We start from the raw sequence: 19,043 nt of genomic DNA, 5'->3' as shown, positions 1-19,043 counted from the left end.
CATGTTTGATTGGGATTGTTCTGATTGATTTGAGATTGGTATACACATGTTTAGGGTGTTCTGATTGTGAGATTGGTATACACATGTTAAGGATGTTCATGTTGATTGTGAGATTGGTATAACACATGTTAAGGGTGTTCTGATTGTGAGATTGGTGAGTTTAGGGTGTTCTGAATTATTGAGATTGGTATACACATGTTTAGGGTGTTCTGATTGTGAGATTGGTATACACATGCTAGGGTGTTCTGAGGGTGTTCTGATTGTGAGATTGGTATACATGTTTAGAGATGTTCTGATTGTGGTATACACATATTTAGGGTGTTCTGATTGTGAGATTGGTATACACATGTTCAGGGTGTTCTGATTGAGTATACACATGAGGGATTGGTATATACACATGTGTTCTGATTGTGGGTGTTAGGGTGTTGATTTGATTGAGATTGGTATACACATGTTTGTTCTGATTGTGAGTGTTCATGTTAAGGATGTTCTGATTGTGAGATTGGTATACACATGTTTAGGGTGTTCTGATTGTGAGATTGGTATACACATGTTTAGGGTGTTCTGATTGTGAGATTGGTATACACATGTTTAGGGTGTTCTGATTGTGAGATTGGTATACACATGTTAAGGGTGTTCTGATTGTGAGTATACACATGTTTGGTATACACATGTTTGGGGTGTTCTGATTGTGAGATTGGTATACACATGTTTGGGGTGTTCTGATTGTGAGACTGGTATACACATGTTTAGGGTGTTCTGATTGTGAGATTGGTATACACATGTTTTGGGGTGTTCTGATTGTGAGATTGGTATACACATGTTTAGGGGTGTTCTGATTGTGAGTGATTGGTATACACATGTTTAGGGTGTTCTGATTGTGAGATTGGTATACACATGTTTAGGGTGTTCTGATTGCATGTTTGGTGTTCTGATTGTGAGATTGGTATGTTCTGATTTGAGATTAGTATACACATGTTTAGGGTGTTCTGATTGTGAGATTGGTATACACATGTTAAGGGTGTTCTGATTGTGAGATTGGGTATGCCCATGTTTATGGGTGTTCTGATTGTGAGATTGTATATACACATGTTTAGGGTGTTCTGATTGTGAGATTGGTATACACATGTGTTAGGGGTGTTCTGATTGTGAGATTGGTATACACATGTTTGGGGTGTTCATGTTTAGGGTGTTCTGATTGTGAGAGACTGGTATACACATGTTCAGGGTGTTCTGATTGTGAGATTGGTATACACATGTTTAGGGGTGTTCTGATTGTGAGATTGGTATACACATGTTTAGGGTGTTCTGATTGTGAGATTGGTATACACATGTTTAGGGTGTTCTGATTGTGAGATTGGACATGTTTAGGGTGTTCTGATTGTGAGATTGGTATACACATGTTTGGGGTGTTCTGATTGTGAGATTGGTATACACATGTTTGGGTGTTCTGATTGTGAGATTGGCATAAACATGTTAAGGATGTTCTGATTGTGAGATTGGTATACACATGTTTAGGGTGTTCTGATTGTGAGATTGGGATACACATATTTAGGGTGTTCTGATTGTGAGATTGTATACACATATTTGGGGTGTTCTGATTGTGAGATTGGTATACACATGTTTGGGTGTTCTGATTGTGAGATTGGCATAAACATGTTAAGGGTGTTCTGATTGTGAGATTGGTATGCACATATTTACGGTGTTCTGTTTGTGAGATTGGTATACACATGTTTAGGGTGTTCTGATTGTGAGATTGGTATACACATGTTTGGGGTGTTCTGATTGTGAGACTTGTATACACATGTTCAGGGTGTTCTGATTGTGAGATTGGTATACACATGTTTAGGAATGTTCTGATTGTGAGATTGGTATACACATGTTTGGGTGTTCTGATTGTGAGATTGGCATAAACATGTTAAGGGTGTTCTGATTGTGAGATTGGTATACACATGTTTAGGGTGTTCTGATTGTGAGATTGGGATACACATATTTAGGGTGTTCTGATTGTGAGATTGTATACACATATTTGGGGTGTTCTGATTGTGAGATTGGTATACACATGTTTTGGATGTTCTGATTGTGAGATTGGCATAAACACATGTTCTGATTGTGAGATTGGTATACACATGTTTAGGATGTTCTGATTGTGAGATTGGTATACACATATTTAGGGTGTTCTGATTGTGAGATTGTATACACATATTTAGGGTGTTCTGATTGTGAGATTGGTATACACATGTTTAGGGTGTTCTGATTGTGAGATTGGTATACACATGTTTAGGGTGTTCTGATTGTGAGACTGGTATACACATGTTTGGGGTGTTCTGATTGTGAGATTGGTATACACATGTTTGGGGTGTTCTGATTGTGAGATTGGTATACACATGTTTAGGGTGTTCTGATTGTGAGACTGGTATACACATGTTTAGGTGTGTTCTGATTGTGAGATTGGTATACACATGTTTAGGGGTGTTCTGATTGTGAGATTGGTATACACATGTTTAGGGTGTTCTGATTGTGAGATTGGTATACACATGTTAAGGGTGTTGTGATAGGGTTTGCCTTGGAATTAAGGGGACAGATAACCTGGTACTAAGTTATCAATCATTTTATAGAACACATACGCTTGTGTCGGAACCTTTGCCTTGGAATTAAGGGGACAGATAACCTGGTACTAAGTTATTAATCATTTTATAGAACACATTCGCTTGTGTCGGAACCTTTGCCTTGGAATTAAGGGGACAGATAACCTGGTACTAAGTTATCAATCATTTTATTGAACACATACAGCTTTGGAAGATATCTCCTTTCTTGGTTTGTGTCTCGGACGGCTGCACAGTTCTAATTGCTTTTGATTGATTTATTTTTCAGTCGTGTACAGTTATCCCAAATATGACAAGATAAATCAAAGGCCGGCAGAAATAATGATTTACACGTTGTCTTCTGTTTTCCTGTTGGGGAGATACTTGTAACTTCTGATACATTTTATCATCGGACTAATCTTTGTAATTGTATTTTTGACTATGCCACAATCAGTCTTGTCGAATATTCCTGTGAGAGAACACTTCTTCAATAATAGCGCTATGAAATTAATTACTCTGGTTTTGCGTAAGGAATTCTTTTACGCGTAAACTGGATTGAAATTTGAGATTGATCTTAAATTGTCATTCTTCAGCCCAGTCTGTTATTTATCATATATCGGTGTTGAGACACTGTGAAGCTGCATTAGGAAATAACAGCAATATCATGACGGGGGACACAAAGCTGCCAATGTGGACAACTGTGTATACCACCGCTTTTAAACCTGTATCAGTTTAGATGACGCAGGTCGCGGTCTACTTGATATTTGGGTGATACAAGAACTTGATGTGTGCTTACACCGCGAGACTTATATACAGATTCGAACTCATGACTGGCGACGGAACCCTGCACAACAACCTCTGTCGACGTCTGTCTCCGTGGTACTAGATAGGGTCTGATATCCCACCAGGAACCACCGGTAACAACTTGTATATACACAGCCAAATGTGAAACCTCCCACGCAGTGGGAATCGTCAGTGTGGTGATAAGTCACGTCCTTTGACGAGATCTCGCGAAATCTGACAAGCTGCGCTACTGACACGTTGTCATTCTTCTTCACAGCTCGCAGTCTTCTGAGCAGCAGGTACCTATAGTTCATTACATGAAACTATACTAATATACACACACTTCAATCCATCAAAGCGGTCATAACGCTCAGACTGTGTATGTTAAGGTATGAGAGTTACGGTGGTCTGAGCGCTATGTTCGCTTGTCATATGGACCCAATAGTGTAGAAGGATTTTGTATGTAGCCTTGATAACGGAATAGCACCACTTTATAACCACTCATATTTCATATAGCAACACGATTGTTAATTGTTAACATGTTCTGTTCGAAACATTGGATTCGTTGCTGAATCTCTGGCATTTTCTTTGCTAGCCCCGTTCATAACTGCGTCAGCTTAACGCGAATTGGCGCCAGGAGTGACGCAGGCAAACCCTACTCAGTCAGATCCATGAAATGTGAGACACATTTAGAGAGCGGTTATATTTTTCAATGTTCTGACATTTCTGATATGACGTCAATGATATGTGGAGTGAAAGCGCCATATGGTGTCTCTGCTGTAAACAGAGTGTACAGTGCCATTTGTATCTCCGGCATACCCCTACCGTTTGAATGAACATTTGAACATTTGAATGTGACCCTCTCACGTGACGATATCTTGCAAACTAGAGTTCTACAATATCCTGTTGTTGACCAAAGGTCAACAATTTTGTCCTTATGCTGTACCAACGTCTTCAATAATGCCTATGAAATACAAGAGGCCAGAAGTAATATTTGTAAGATTAACCTGGAGATAGTTGATCGTGTACCGATGGTGAGACCATGCAGTCTCCCGCTAGTTTGTCTGGCATAGTTACCATAATTAACATACTGCTGTGGTACAACATTGAAGAACATTTATGCAATACAGGTTAATTTCCAACGACTAATGAAATACCTGAAGCTGCTTCACGTGTATGTGTGCTGCATTTGTGCTTCATGTATTCATTTGCGATTCGTCTGTGCTTCATGAGTGTTTCACGTAAGTTTCATGTTTTCTCCTTGAGTGTTTCGCGTGTTTCCAGTCTGCTGCATGAGTGTTTCACGTGTGTTTCATGTTTGTTTCTTGAGTGTTTCATGTGTGCTCCATGTGTGCCCCATGAGTGTTTCACGTGTGTTTCGTGTTTGTTTCTTGAGTGTGTCTTGACTGATTCGCGTGTGCTTCATGAGTGTTTCACGTGTGTTTCGTGTTTGTTTCTTGAGTGTGTCTTGATTGTTTCACGTGTGCTTCATGAGTGTTTCATGTGTGCTTCATGTTTGTTGCTTGAGTGTTTCACGTGTGTTTCATGTGCGCTTCTTGTAATGAGTGTGTCATTTGACCAGATGACCGCTACATAGTCACCAGTTTATCTGCCTACTCCCATCTATGGCTCATCATCAGCAGAGACTGAATGTCTGTAAACACTGACACTCGTGTGAAACAAGCCAACTGCGGACACGACGAACATCTGACCGGGGATCGATTAAAAAATACATAAGACATTATTCCAAATAGATGTGTATGTTGGGCTGATCCAACAATACATCACTGCATGGGGAGAGGGGGAAGTGATAGAAGAAGAAGACAGGAGAGAGAGGGGGAGGATGGAGGGTGCGGTGAAGAGGAAATTGGGAACCAAGGGGAGAGAGAAGGTGAAAAGATAGATTCAGAGAAAAGGGTAGGGAGACAGAGAAGCGAGAAGAGGGAGAGAAATGAGAGAGCGAGACAGGCAGAAAGGGGGAAAGCGAGAGTGTCAGAGAGAGAGAGAGAGAGAAATGAGAGAGAGAGAAAAGGGAGAATGAAAAAAGAGAGACAATGGGGTTGGGGTGTGTATGTGTGAGTGTATACAGGATTACAGGAGATGGGGTGGCGCTACTGAGTCATAGGGACTCAGCTGTATTCTGTCTAGTTCACGACATGTACGTAATCAAGTGTGCACCAAACAATCCAATGATTGCTACATTATGAACATCGCCCACCTGAGAGACTGCGAGACCAAAGTGTGATTTGTTTAGTTGACCTCTTTCCAGAATGAGGCTGAGCGTGATTGTCCTGATCGTCTTCTGTGTTGCCTGCAATGCTACGGAGCTAGAGCATAAGCTGCAGGAGTTTGTACAAGGACATGTGTTGGCTGGGCTGCCTCAGCAGGAGAGGGTCCTGTTGGCGCAGCTGGTGGCTACAGCTGAAAAAAATGAGCTGAAGGAGTTCCTGGACTTGGTGGGGCCATTACCTCTCTTACAGCTCATCTCAGGTAGGGGCCATTACTTCTCCTACAGCTCATAACAGGTAGGGTCGTGACCTCTCTTACAGCTCATCTCAGGTAGGGGCCATTACTTTTCTTACAGCTCATATCAGGTAGGGGCCATTTTCTCCTACAGCTCATAACAGGTAGGGTCGTGACCTCTCTTACAGCTCATATCAGGTAGGGTCGTGACCTCTCTTACAGCTCATATCGGCTAGAGTCGTGACCTCTCCTACAACTCATATCAGGTAGGGGTCGTGACCTCTCCTACAGCTCATATCACGTAGGGTCGTGACCTCTCCTACAACTCATATCATGTAGGGTCGTGACCTCTCCTACAGCTCATATCACGTAGGGTCGTGACCTCTCCTACAACTCATATCAGGTAGGGTCGTGACCTCTCCTACAACTCATATCATGTAGGGTCGTGACCTCTCCTACAACTCATATCATGTAGGGTCGTGACCTCTCCTACAACTCATATCATGTAGGGTCGTGACCTCTCCTACAGCTCATATCACGCTCATATCATGTAGGGTCGTGACCTCTCCTACAACTCATATCATGTAGGGTCGTGACCTCTCCTACAGCTCATATCACGCTCATATCATGTAGGGTCGTGACCTCTCCTACAACTCATATCATGTAGGGTCGTGACCTCTCCTACAGCTCATATCATGTAGGGTCGTGACCTGTCTTAGAGCTCATATCATGTAGGGTCGTGACCTCTCCTACAACTCATATCATGTAGGGTCGTGACCTCTCCTACAACTCATATCAGGTAGAGTCGTGATCTCTCTTACAGCTCATATCGGCTAGAGTCGTGACCTCTCCTACAACTCATATCAGGTAGGGGTCATGACCTCTCTTACAGCTCATATCACGTAGGGTCGTAACCTTTCCTTCAACTCATATCACGTAGGGTCGTGAACTCTCCTTCAACTCATATCACGTAGGGTCGTGAACTCTCCTACAACTCATATCACGTAGGGTTCATTGACTGTTTTCCCGTTCATCTCGGTTAGAGATATTACATGTCTGATAGCTGAAACATGTAGGGGTCATTGACTGTCTCACAGCTCATATCAGGAAGGGGGAGGTTTCATTAGCTGTCGTACAGTTCATCTCGTGTGGGAGCCATGTCGTCTTAAAGCTTACCTTAGCTGACTCGGTTGACACGTGTCATCGGTTCCCAATTGCGTAGATCTACGTTCATGATGTTGGTCACTGGATTGTCTGGTCCAGACTCAGTTATTTACAGACCACCGCCATATCCCTAGAACAAAGACTTTAGCTATTAAGTTTGCATGTTGAATGATATTAACTGATCTTAAAACAAAAGCGACAAACCCTATCAACAAATGAAATATGTGCTCTTGCTCGACATAAAGAGAAAGTGCACTATTTGAAAGTTGAAGTCATCACTTTTATATCACTCGGAATCTTTTACCGATCTATATATAAGATGATTGTGGTTTCATAGATCTCACTCTTTCAAGAGTAAGATATGCCGGTTCCATATTTGCTATGATGACTACATTGTTCAATGTTTTCTCTGCACAGATCTGCCAGTTAGGCACATCCACAACTTGACTCGTTATCTCAGCCAGGTAAGATAACCATTATTTTGTTGACACTGTCAAATGATCTGGCACGAACGTTGCTGTTGTAAAAACAGTACCGACAATCAAACGTTGGTGTTATATATACACTGTACCGACTATCAAACGTTTGTGTTATATACACTGTACCGACTATCAAACGTTGGTGTTATATACACTGTACCGACTATCAAACGTTGGTGTTATATATACACTGTACCGACAATCAAACGGTGGTGTTATATATACTGTACCGACCATCAAACGTTGGTGTTATATACACTGTACCGACAATCAAACGTTGGTGTTATATGTACTGTACCGAGAATCAAACGGTGGTGTTATATATACTGTACCGACAATCAAACGTTGGTGTTATATTCACTATACCGAGAATCAAACGGTGGTGTTATATATACTGTACAGACTATCAAACGTTGCTGTTATATACACTGTACCGAGAATCAAACGGTGGTATTATATACACTGTACCGACTAGAAACACAGCAACATGGTGCTGACAAACCTAGAAACATAAGCGTGACAAACCGTGCGTCTATCCGACGATCACAGGGTTCTGGTGAGCCCAAGGGACGCAACTCTGCCATACGTTACGGTATAGCTTAGGTAAACAATGCCGAGGTCCCATGATTCTTTAAACTGACCGTTGCATCAATGTTTTAACTTGTATATTGTGTTAACCTGGGTAGTACCGCTTCTCGTCATCTGCTGAAGCCATGGCAGTTACATTTCAGCACCTCCGTATCTTGGTGGCGGTATGCAGGATGTGGTTCCTGGTCCAGTTTACACATGATTTCCTGTTTCAGGCCCTGATCGCAGAGGCGTCAAACATTCCACCAGCACTGCTTCACTGGAACCCGTTGTTCGGCATGCTTGGAATTCACGTCAATTGACACCGTGCCGTTATTGACGACGACGTATACACAACAATCCTCTCCCCCTTAAAGTATGTCCATGTATGATTGATTGTTGTAAACTAAACCCTTACACAAACAGAAAATGAAATACATGTATGTTCGTATGGTCACATATAGCAAGATCAGGTAAATATGACTGTTATATATTTTAATGACATTCGAGGTCAATAGTGGACTCCCTTACCACGATAGCCAGAAAATTCAAAGTTCTGAAAGTGCAGAACGTGGTCATTGGTCAGATCACAACTCCCAGGTGACCTTGAGTGATGAGAAACCTACGGTTACAATGTGGGACCTAGCGCGTCATTGTAACCCGATGGAGTGAATCGTTGCTTAGGCTTTCAACCACTGGTTTCTATCCTGCAAACTAGATTCTTTACACGAGTGTCCTACCCAGAGTTCCATGCGGCCAGGGTAGTACCTTCACCACAGGCAGCTGTCATGTTTAGATTCGACACATCTTACACAGTCCGTTCAAGATACTGTCTTGGTTTTTCATCCGTTTCATTTTTGACAAGTGATAGTGATAGAGTGTTTGCGTTCACTGAGTAAATATTCTAAAACGTGAAAATACTATTGCCATCTGTTTTAAAAACACAGCCAAAGGGAGATAATCTGAAGACATTTACGTTACAAAGTGTTTTGACACAGCGACGGTTTACAACGTCCTACCACGTGTTGACTGCTGATGCAACATAACAGATGTGCTGTCAGACATGTATGTGTGGCTCTTCCACCAGCACGGATACAGCTGAACTGCTGCAGCTGTAACACCATGTTGTCACAGGTATGACAGGAACTGGTGAATCCATTGTACTCGTGGTTCCTGGATACGGAGACAACTCTGCTGCCAGGGTATGTATGATCAACATTTTGTGTGAACCAAAAGAAAGTATACACTTCAAAACGGGATTTGACCAAAACTGATAGGGTTATTGGATTGAAACACTGTAAAGTTAAGGTCTAAAATATTACTATGAAACCTGTATCAGCAACCTCACCGTCGAGTAGCGAATGTTTCATTTTTAGCCACCATCAAACATGTTTGTCTACCATTCTCTGGTAGAGAGGAGAAACTCCACAGCCAAAGGGAGATAATCTGAAGACCTTTACGTTACACTCTTCCACATTAGAAGTCAACCTTTATAGTGAGTGAGTTCAGGTGTACGTCGCTTTTAGCAATATTCCTGCAATATCACAGCGTGGGGCACCAGAAATATGCTTCAAACATTGTATACATGTGGGGAATCGAATCCGGGCGAGCGAAAGCTTTAACCACTATAGTCTGTTTGCAGTGAAAACGTACCGATGAATGTCAGTTTAAACCAAAAGGTAAAGCAAATAAAGTGAAATTAAGACTGCGAATCCTCATGATTTTACCTTGCCAATTGAACATTTAAATCTCAGAATTTTATTCGACTTAGGATAAAAGTTGTTTAACAAACGATCATAGTCTCGCATGACTATTATTGGTTTGTATTACAAGGGGGTGTGCACATCAAACGAAACACCGAAAACGACAAGGGTTGTTAAAAGTTAACGCTCTTCGCGTACCGCACGTGCATTTGTTTCACTGTTCCAACTACTGCGCTTACCCCCTTGTAATGCAGACCAGTAATAGCGATTTGAATATATGATCGTTTGTTAAACAACTTTTATCCTAATATGAATAAAATTTTGAGATTTAAATGTTAAATTGGCAAGGTAAAATTATGAGGATTCGCAATCTTACTTTCACTTTATTTGATTTACTTTTTTGTTTAAAGTAAAATTCATTGGTACGTTTTCACTGCAAACAGACTATAGGCTACCCCAGCGCCCCCAACCTTTATAACAGAATTATTAATTCCGTCACAGAGTTTCCTCCAGTGATATACAGTGCACATTTACATATTTCTTCATGCTTACATAACCTTTCTGTCTGACGACTAAAGCAAACTTACGGATGTACGATATATTTAGTAAAGAGCAAATAGCGTCTTTAAGCGTTAAACATACTCGGAATTACAACGATGGGGACACTGGCTGGTATATTTCTATTTTCAAACAACGCACACGCTAAGATAGACAACTCTTCGACATACGAAACTTCTTTTCAATCCCTATTTTGATTATTAATTGGAAAAATAAAGATTGCCAACTCAAATTTAGAAATGTATGCTAACACATTTACCCATATAATTCGCCACACGTGTTTATTCTAGTGAGTGAGTGAGTTTAGTTTTAAGTCCTTTTAGCAATATTCCAGCAATATCACGGTTTGGGTCATCAGAAATGGACTTCACACAGTGTTTATTCTGAAGTCATACTGATGAAGAAACACGACACGCGTTTGTGAAAGTGATGTTTAATTACTATTGCAGACAAAAGCAATAACACAGCTGTCTACAGCAAACTATACCCGGCAACAAGTTCACATGCGATAAATAATCCGCTTTTAATCAAGATTAGCGTTTGATAGTCGTGGTACTGTTTAATGTGTGTGTGTGTGTGTGCGCGCGCGTGCGTGCGTGTGTGTACGTGCGTGCGATCGTGCGAGTGCGTAATATAAGTATTTGGACGTTTCCTAAACCTCTATCGTTGGTATTCAAGTCCGTGGAAGTCATCGGGCTCACATGTCAAAGCTTGACATCACCGACTCTGGCCACTCCGAGCCTCCCTCCCTATTCGTACTGGCACCTTCGTTGAGATGTAACTAATTGAATGAATTCAAAGTTATACTGGATTTTACCTTTTCCTTCTTCAGCATAGAGCAGTAAAATTGAGACATGATTTCAATTAAACAAACGGAACAAATTTGATTCCGGAACTGAATGGGAGCATTTTGGGTCGTTTTTCAAATTTAAATATAGACTTCAGCGAACAGGCTGTCATTAACAGTCTTTTTGCAGAGCAGGATATGCTTATCGTTTTCACTAAGGCCTGGTGTCAATTCTGATTTTCAGTCATCCTGTCAAACATATTTCATAGCTTTCCTATCACGCCGTATTGGAATCCGTTTCTGTGGAGAATAGCGACATGCTAACGACAGGCTATTCTCTGGAGTTTCAGAAACCATTGCACAACAACTGGTATTAAACCGAGGGCATCAGAAACTATAGCTTTTAGGTGATCTCATCACGTTTGAATTTCCAACATATCTTCAATTAGCGATGTATTGAAAACAAAACTGCCTGTACTAGTGTTTAATTCGCACTCGGAGAATGCTTCAACATAATTTGGTTTTACAAAGCTTACAAAGATATAAATCAATAAATAATCGGCACAAATGTACAGAATTTGTATTTTTTCCAAAACTGTTGTAGGAATGAATGTCATGGTATGAATGAACTGATAAAATTTAACAATTCGTCCAAGTTTCATTTACATAAAGCCAAACCCCTATACTTTCTTCTGTTCTTCAGTTTAGTTTCAAGTAGAGATTAACACAAACAATTTAAGAGAAAAAGACTATATATGATTCGACTTATCACTGATTTTCTGTGGTAAATTTCTATGGGATATGTATAGTAAAGATCGCGAAAACCCTGTCAAGAAAACCTGTTGATCCATTATGTTTCGAAATACTGCATGGAAAACTGCCAATACTATATGAATGCTGGTTCTGTACAACCCGACGAAGCTCAACATGAAAAACTTGAATATTGCGTTTCAGCAGAGTGGAAACATTATGCCTTAAAATCAGTTTAGTAAGAAAACACAAGACGAGCCAGATGTGCTTCTCTCTAAAACACCCCGATAAACCTGGGGATGTTCGCTTTAATCAGGCCACCACCAGCTACAGTGTACAATTGGACAAAGGTTTCGCTGAGTTCAACATGCTGTCCAGTCGATTCCACGGATGCAACACAATCTGAAACGAAAAACAATGTATCTTTAAGTAAAATGTCTGGAGAAGAATCCAGTGAGTCAGTAAACTACTAAACTCGTTGTTGCCAATACCAGAGCGACCCGGATCCTAGAAAGTCGCTACAAGATGCGCACATGTATCTGTTTGGTCATGATATTTCTTTTGCTTAATGCCACACATCACAATATATGACGGCGATCTCTAAATAATCGTGTTTCGACCAGGCAATCTTATGACTGCCTCATGAGCATAGATGATATAATATGACATGCATCAGCTAAATTAGATGACCACCCGATCATGTTCGTTGCCTTTTACGATGAGCATTGACTGATGAAGCCCAGCTGCAACCCGGATCTTCGTGGGTTTATGTTTTGATATAAATTGAGGGTTTAGTTTAATGTAGATAATCTGAGTCTGACTCCGTGCATTGCCAGATAGACCAAAACGGACCAGGTTGGTCAATAGTGGTTCAGTTGTAGATATCCGGTAGAGAAGTTCAAATGCAGTATATGCCAAGAAGAAAAACGAAAGTACGAATCACTTAAGTATGTATAATTTGTTCTCTCAAACAAAGATCATAGCAATTTTAATGTTGCATATTTGGTTGTTGCTGTTTTCATAATAAAAAAATAAATACATCCTCTCGGTAATCAAATCGTAGTCATAATTGAAACATATCAATAATGACTTTCTGTACATAACAGTGTTTTAGTACATTACGTGTCATCTAACACCTAGGATCAAAAGATCACCAAAAGAGATGCAGTCATCAAATTTGGGGAAACTGATAAGTAGCGGATACTGGCACATTAAGGGGCGACGAACCGTGCACAGTGCCTTAGGTCGCTAGGGCCATAACTACTCGCTTGTGGAGAAAACACGATCGTAACTATGTTTTAAATGTATGTAAGAGTAAAAGATTTAACACACGCTGACTCACTTGCTCATTGTGCGTTAGTCTGAGTTCCCATGTTCGCTGTGTTCATGTGTTGATCTGAGTACAACATCTCATTCAGCCATGTTACAAAATCCTTTCTGAAAGCAGCCAATTCCGCCATTGTGTCGTTAATGTTCGCTGCATCTCTCTTGTCTTCGACACCACCTGTCTCAGTCTTTAGCAGTTCGTTCTCAAGCACATCCTCAACCTCATGGACGATATCAAGGAAGTCATCTTTCAAACATTCCCAGAACGTCTTCATTGTTTCTGCAATGTCGCGTTTCTCAAACCCTGCTGTTCCAGTGTTTGAAATGACAGCTGAACCTTCAGACATCTGCCCAAACTGATGACCGACGTTTTCGAATTCCTGCTTTTCATTGCTCCAGAAGTCTCGCTTTTTAACGTTGACATCTCGTTTTCGACCAAGAATAGCGGAGGCAGAATTGGCGAGATTAGCAACGACAGCTCCCTCGACAGCGTGTCCGACCTGGTGTGCGACATTTTCTACTTCGTGTTTAAGATGGCTCCAGAAGTCTCGCTTTTCATCGTTGACATCGTTGATTGGCGAGATAGCAACGACAGCTCCCTTTCCGACCTGGTGTGCGACAACTTCGTGAATGGCAGAAGTCTCGCTTTTCATCGTTGGCACGTTTTCGACCAAGAATGGCGGAGGCAGAATTGGCGAGATTAGCAACGACAGCTCCCTCGACAGCGTGTCCGACCTGGTGTGCGACATTTTCTACTTCGTGTTTAAGATGGCTCCAGAAGTCTCGCTTTTCATCGTTGACATCACGTTTTCGACCAAGAATGGCGGAGGCAGAATTGGCGAGATTAGCAACGACAGCTCCCTCGACAGCGTGTCCGACCTGGTGTGCGACATTTTCTACTTCGTGTTTAAGATGGCTCCAGAAGTCTCGCTTTTCATCGTTGACATCACGTTTTCGACCAAGAATGGCGGAGGCAGAATTGGCGAGATTAGCAACGACAGCTCCCTCGACAGCGTGTCCGACCTGGTGTGCGACATTTTCTACTTCGTGTTTAAGATGGCTCCAGAAGTCTCGCTTTTCATCGTTGACATCACGTTTTCGACCAAGAATGGCGGAGGCAGAATTGGCGAGATTAGCAACGACAGCTCCCTCGACAGCGTGTCCGACCTGGTGTGCGGCATTTTCTACTTCGTGTTTAAGATGGCTCCAGAAATCTCGCTTTTCATCGTTGACATCACGTTTTCGACCAAGAATGGCAGAGGCAGAATTGGCGAGATTAGCAACAACAGCTCCCTCGACAGCGTGTCCGACCTGGTGTGCGACATTTTCTACTTCGTGTTTAAGATGGCTCCAGAAGTCACGTGTCATGACAATGCCTTGTTGAAACGGTAGGGCACTGGCAGTGCAGACAAGTACTGTTAGAAGACTGACCATTACTGACATCTTGAATCCTATATGAACGAAACGTAGCCATTAATAATCAGTGAGTGAGTAAATGGGTGTCCTAGCTATATTTTACACAGCGTGTGCCTGGAGACACATATGCATCGTTTTATATATTAAAGGCATTTGTGAATTACGTTGCTACATAAGTGTTATTAAATTTTGACCGAGACGCTTCACTCCATTTCAGTATTTATATAATGGCATGAGTGATTTCTGTGGCAATAGTATTTATGATTTGTCAGCAATATTCAAGCACTATATATCACAGCGGCCTGTAAATAACCAAATCAGGACCTATGAAAACGGTGATAGCCTCGCATGGGGGAAAATACAGTCAGCAGATCATTGATATTATAGCATCGTCCGGAACTTTCACACGTTTGTAGTCTCCCCTTATGATTCGCTTGGATTGCGGGCGGTGGGATAGCCTAGTGGTTAAGGCGTTCGCTTGTCAAGACCCGGGTTCGATTTCCCATATGGGTACAATGTGTGAAGCCCATCTGTATTATCCCCTGCCGTGATATTGCTGGAATATTGCTAAGCACGGCGTCTAACTCACTCGCTCTCTTGGATTGCAGAGCACCATTTCTAGCATATAAATGCCGAGGCCAATTTCATTTGTGGGATTCACTAAACAACTAATTCATTGGGTGAACACAACATTACATTCGACCGAAAAAGCGCAAAGTGATGCAATACTCAAGGTATTGCAATATATACGTAATTGTGATTTTATGACAAATGAAGATCAAATTGGTGTTTCAAACTGGCTATATGTTTGGTTATGATGGAGTGAGTGTGTATGGTTTTAAGCCGCTTTTAGCAATATTCCGGCGGGGAACACCAGAAATGGGGTTCACATATTGTACCCATGTGGGGAATCGAACCCGGATCTTCGGCGTGACGAGCCAATGCTTTAACCACTAGGCTACCCCAACGCCCCTGTTATGATAACGCCCCTTAATGAATAAAAAAATGTCTACTTACCTTTCTCTGAAGCAAAGTGAACGGGTAAATGTACTGTGCTCGTCATTTACTCAGATTATATATCTAGCGGCAGCAGGGACATCTGTTGGAAGGGGAACAGTTCTCAATAACATCCTGTGGACGGTCCCTATCTCTTGCATAACCGACCTGAACTTCACTGCACACATGACCTTGACGTCAACTTGGTTCTTGTAGCTGGACCCCTACATACGTGCTGTCATGGTGCCATGCGTTTGATGAATGAAAGGCGTATAGGAGAAGATCACAACTGTAAAACACGTTAACAGAAACTGATTTCTTTATTGTTTTACAGAAATACAAGAACGGGTTGTAACCATGCATAGGTTCTACAACATTTTAAAATATTTAAACGCGTCGCAACCTGTTATTGAAACAAAACTATCATTATCTTTGAATAGGAATGAGATATATGTGATGTCTGTATCTCGCCCCAGGGACCCAGTTCCAGTACGATGATCGTACTATCACTGTCTATGTTCCTTAAATGAGAGATACATTTGCCAAACAATAACTGCCACAATACTGTGTCATTTCCTTCATATCAGAAATAGATTCGGTGCCTGAGATTTCATTTTACTTTCATTGTTCAAATTTCATTAATCATGTAGACTGTGGCCTCAACGCCATTACTCAATACATAAAACAACTGGTTTGGTCATATTCTGACCTGGATACGTCGTCTAGTTTAGTGGGTAAAGCGTTAGCTCGTCACGCCAAAAACCCGGGTTTGATTCCCAACATGAGTACAGTGTGTGAAGCTCATTTCTGGTGTCCCCGCCGTGATATTGCTGGAATATTGCTAAAAGCGGCGGAAAACTAAACCCACTTACTCTCTCCTTGTTACCTGCTCTTGACCAGAACAGATCTAAGTGCCCGACCTTGACTTCTCATCATTGTATCAGGAGGTCCCACTTTCCTCTCATGACATAATAGCAAGCCAACCAACACACCTGCAAGCCAACCAACACACCTGCACACCTTGCAATCTTGAAGAAGATTGAGAGCATCCATTTCTTCTTGATCTTGTCATCGTAAAGTAAAATGAAGACATCTGACGTCACAGAGTCAATTATGACATACCATCTACTTCTTCAAAAACAACATCATCAAGTCAGTTCAATCGGGCGTTTTACAACTTCGTTTCTCATTCCAGATAATGTGGTAAAGCATTGCGCCCTGGTCCACAACATCTGCCCAGTCTACATTATTAACCTTCTCTCTGTATCAGCAACTGCTAAGCATAGGATCTCACCATCAAGATTTTACATTTTCTCCACTTCTCCGGTTATCTCCCTTCCATCGGTAGTCCGCCAAACATATGTGAGGCATCTGTTACACGGGTGTTACATCGGGACCTGTACGTCATGCAGTAGACGTAAATATAGTTGTTTAATATATATATTAGGTTTACAAATCAAAACAAATCATTCCAAAGTAATAGAATAGCTGCATAAAATTCAATGGCACTATAATTACCATAGCTGTATAAATACAATAACACTACAATTACCATAGAATTATAAAATACAATGACACTACAATTACCACAGCACTATAAATACAATAACACTACAATTACCACAGCACTATAAATACAATGACACTATAATTACAATAGCAGTATAAACACAATGACACTATAATTACAATAGCAGTATGCATAAAATGACACTACAATTAACACAGCAGTATTTATGAATTCTAAGACACTAAAATTACCATAGCAGTATAATACAATGACACTAAAAATACCATAGCAGTATAATACAATGACACAACAGTTACCATAGCATTATGCATAAATGAGCACTGCAATTACCACAGCTGTATAAATACAATGACACTATAATTACCATAGCAGTATAAACACAATAACACTATAACTACCATAGCAGTATAATACAATGACACTATAATTACCATAGCAGTATAATACAATAACACTATAATACCATAACAGTATAATACAATGACACTATAATTACCATAGCAGCATAAATACAATCACACTATAATTACCATAGCAGTATAATACAATGACACTATAATTACCATAACAGTATAAATACAATAACACTATAATTACCATAACAGTATAATACAACGACACTATAATTACCATAGCAGTATGATACAATTACACTATAATTACCATAGTAGTATAAATACAATGACACTATAATTACTATAGCAGTATAATGCAATGACACTATAATTACCATAGCAGTATAAATACAATGACACTATAATTACCATAGCAGTATAATGCAATGACACAATAATTACCATAGCAGTATAATACAATGACACTATAATTACCATAGCAGTATAAATACAATGACACTAAAATTACTATAGCAGTACAATACAATGACACTATAATTACCACAGCAGTATAAATACAACGACACTATAATTACCATAGCAGTATAATACAATGACACTATAATTACCACAGCAGTATAAATACAATGACACTATAATTACTTTAGCAGTATAATACAATGACACTATAATTACCATAGCAGTATAATATAGTGACACTATAATTACCATAGCAGTATAAATACAATGACACTATAATTACCACAGCAGTATAACACAACGACACTATAATTACCACAGCAGTATAATACAACGACACTATAATTACCATAGCAGTATAATACAATGACACTATAATTACCACAGCAGTATAATACAACGACACTATAATTACCACAGCAGTATAATACAACGACACTATAATTACCATAGCAGTATAATACAATGACACTATAATTACCACAGCAGTATAATACAATGACACTATAATTACCATAGCAGTATAATACAATGACACTATAATTACCATAGCAGCGGTATAATACAACGACACTATAATTACCACAGCAGTATAATACAACGACACTATAATTACCATAGCAGTATAATACAATGACACTATAATTACCATAGCAGTATAATACAATGACACTATAATTACCACAGCAGTATAATACAATGACACTATAATTACCACAGCAGTATAATACAACGACACTATAATTACCACAGCAGTATAATACATATGGCAGTATAAATGCAATGACACATTACCATAGCAGTATGCATAAAATGACACTATAATTGTAACACTATAATTACCATAGCAGTATAATACAATGACACTATATATGAATACCATAGCAGAGTAAAACACAACGACAGAACAAGTTTCCAAAATAGGCCTAATCCGGATATCTAGGGTGAAACCATGACCACTGATGGTACATATGTAACATGAGGTTCCTGACTCATTTGCTTGCCTGATTACAGTCAACACATGCCACGACTCTGACTGCACGTGAAGAGTGATGAGGGTCAACACATGCCACGACTCCGACTGTACGTGAAGACTGATGAGGGTCAACACATGCCAGGC

At 40.4% G+C, this 19,043-nt stretch overlaps 2 protein-coding genes across 3 annotated transcripts; one reads left to right on the top strand and one right to left on the bottom strand.

Moving 5' to 3' along the window:
• The first annotated feature begins 3,551 nt into the window (after positions 1-3,551).
• LOC124252974 lies at positions 3,552-8,519 on the top strand. 2 transcript variants are annotated; one of them, XM_046686683.1, is made up of 4 exons: positions 3,552-3,667; positions 5,638-5,858; positions 7,413-7,459; positions 8,278-8,519. In XM_046686683.1, exons 2-4 carry the CDS (start codon positions 5,639-5,641, stop codon positions 8,362-8,364), a joined length of 354 nt encoding a protein of 117 aa, XP_046542639.1. In that variant the 5' UTR covers positions 3,552-3,667; position 5,638; the 3' UTR covers positions 8,365-8,519. The 2 variants fall into 2 exon arrangements, with proteins under 2 accessions (XP_046542639.1, XP_046542640.1); XM_046686684.1 differs by having other exon boundaries at positions 3,557-3,667; positions 5,623-5,858.
• Positions 8,520-13,720: 5,201 nt separating this feature from the next.
• LOC124253029 lies at positions 13,721-18,471 on the bottom strand. Its single transcript, XM_046686745.1, has 2 exons — positions 16,598-18,471; positions 13,721-14,616 (listed from the first exon to the last, which is right to left on the bottom strand). Exons 1-2 carry the CDS (start codon positions 16,668-16,670, stop codon positions 13,721-13,723), a joined length of 969 nt encoding a protein of 322 aa, XP_046542701.1. The 5' UTR covers positions 16,671-18,471.
• Between the last annotated feature and the right edge of the window lie 572 nt (positions 18,472-19,043).

The sequence above is a fragment of the Haliotis rubra genome, unplaced genomic scaffold (assembly GCF_003918875.1).
Source record: "Haliotis rubra isolate DU_JTF1 unplaced genomic scaffold, ASM391887v1 Scf53, whole genome shotgun sequence".
Classification (NCBI taxonomy): domain Eukaryota; kingdom Metazoa; phylum Mollusca; class Gastropoda; order Lepetellida; family Haliotidae; genus Haliotis; species Haliotis rubra.
Note: the sequence above shows the minus strand (reverse complement) of the source record. Positions and strands in the feature narration are given on the sequence as shown.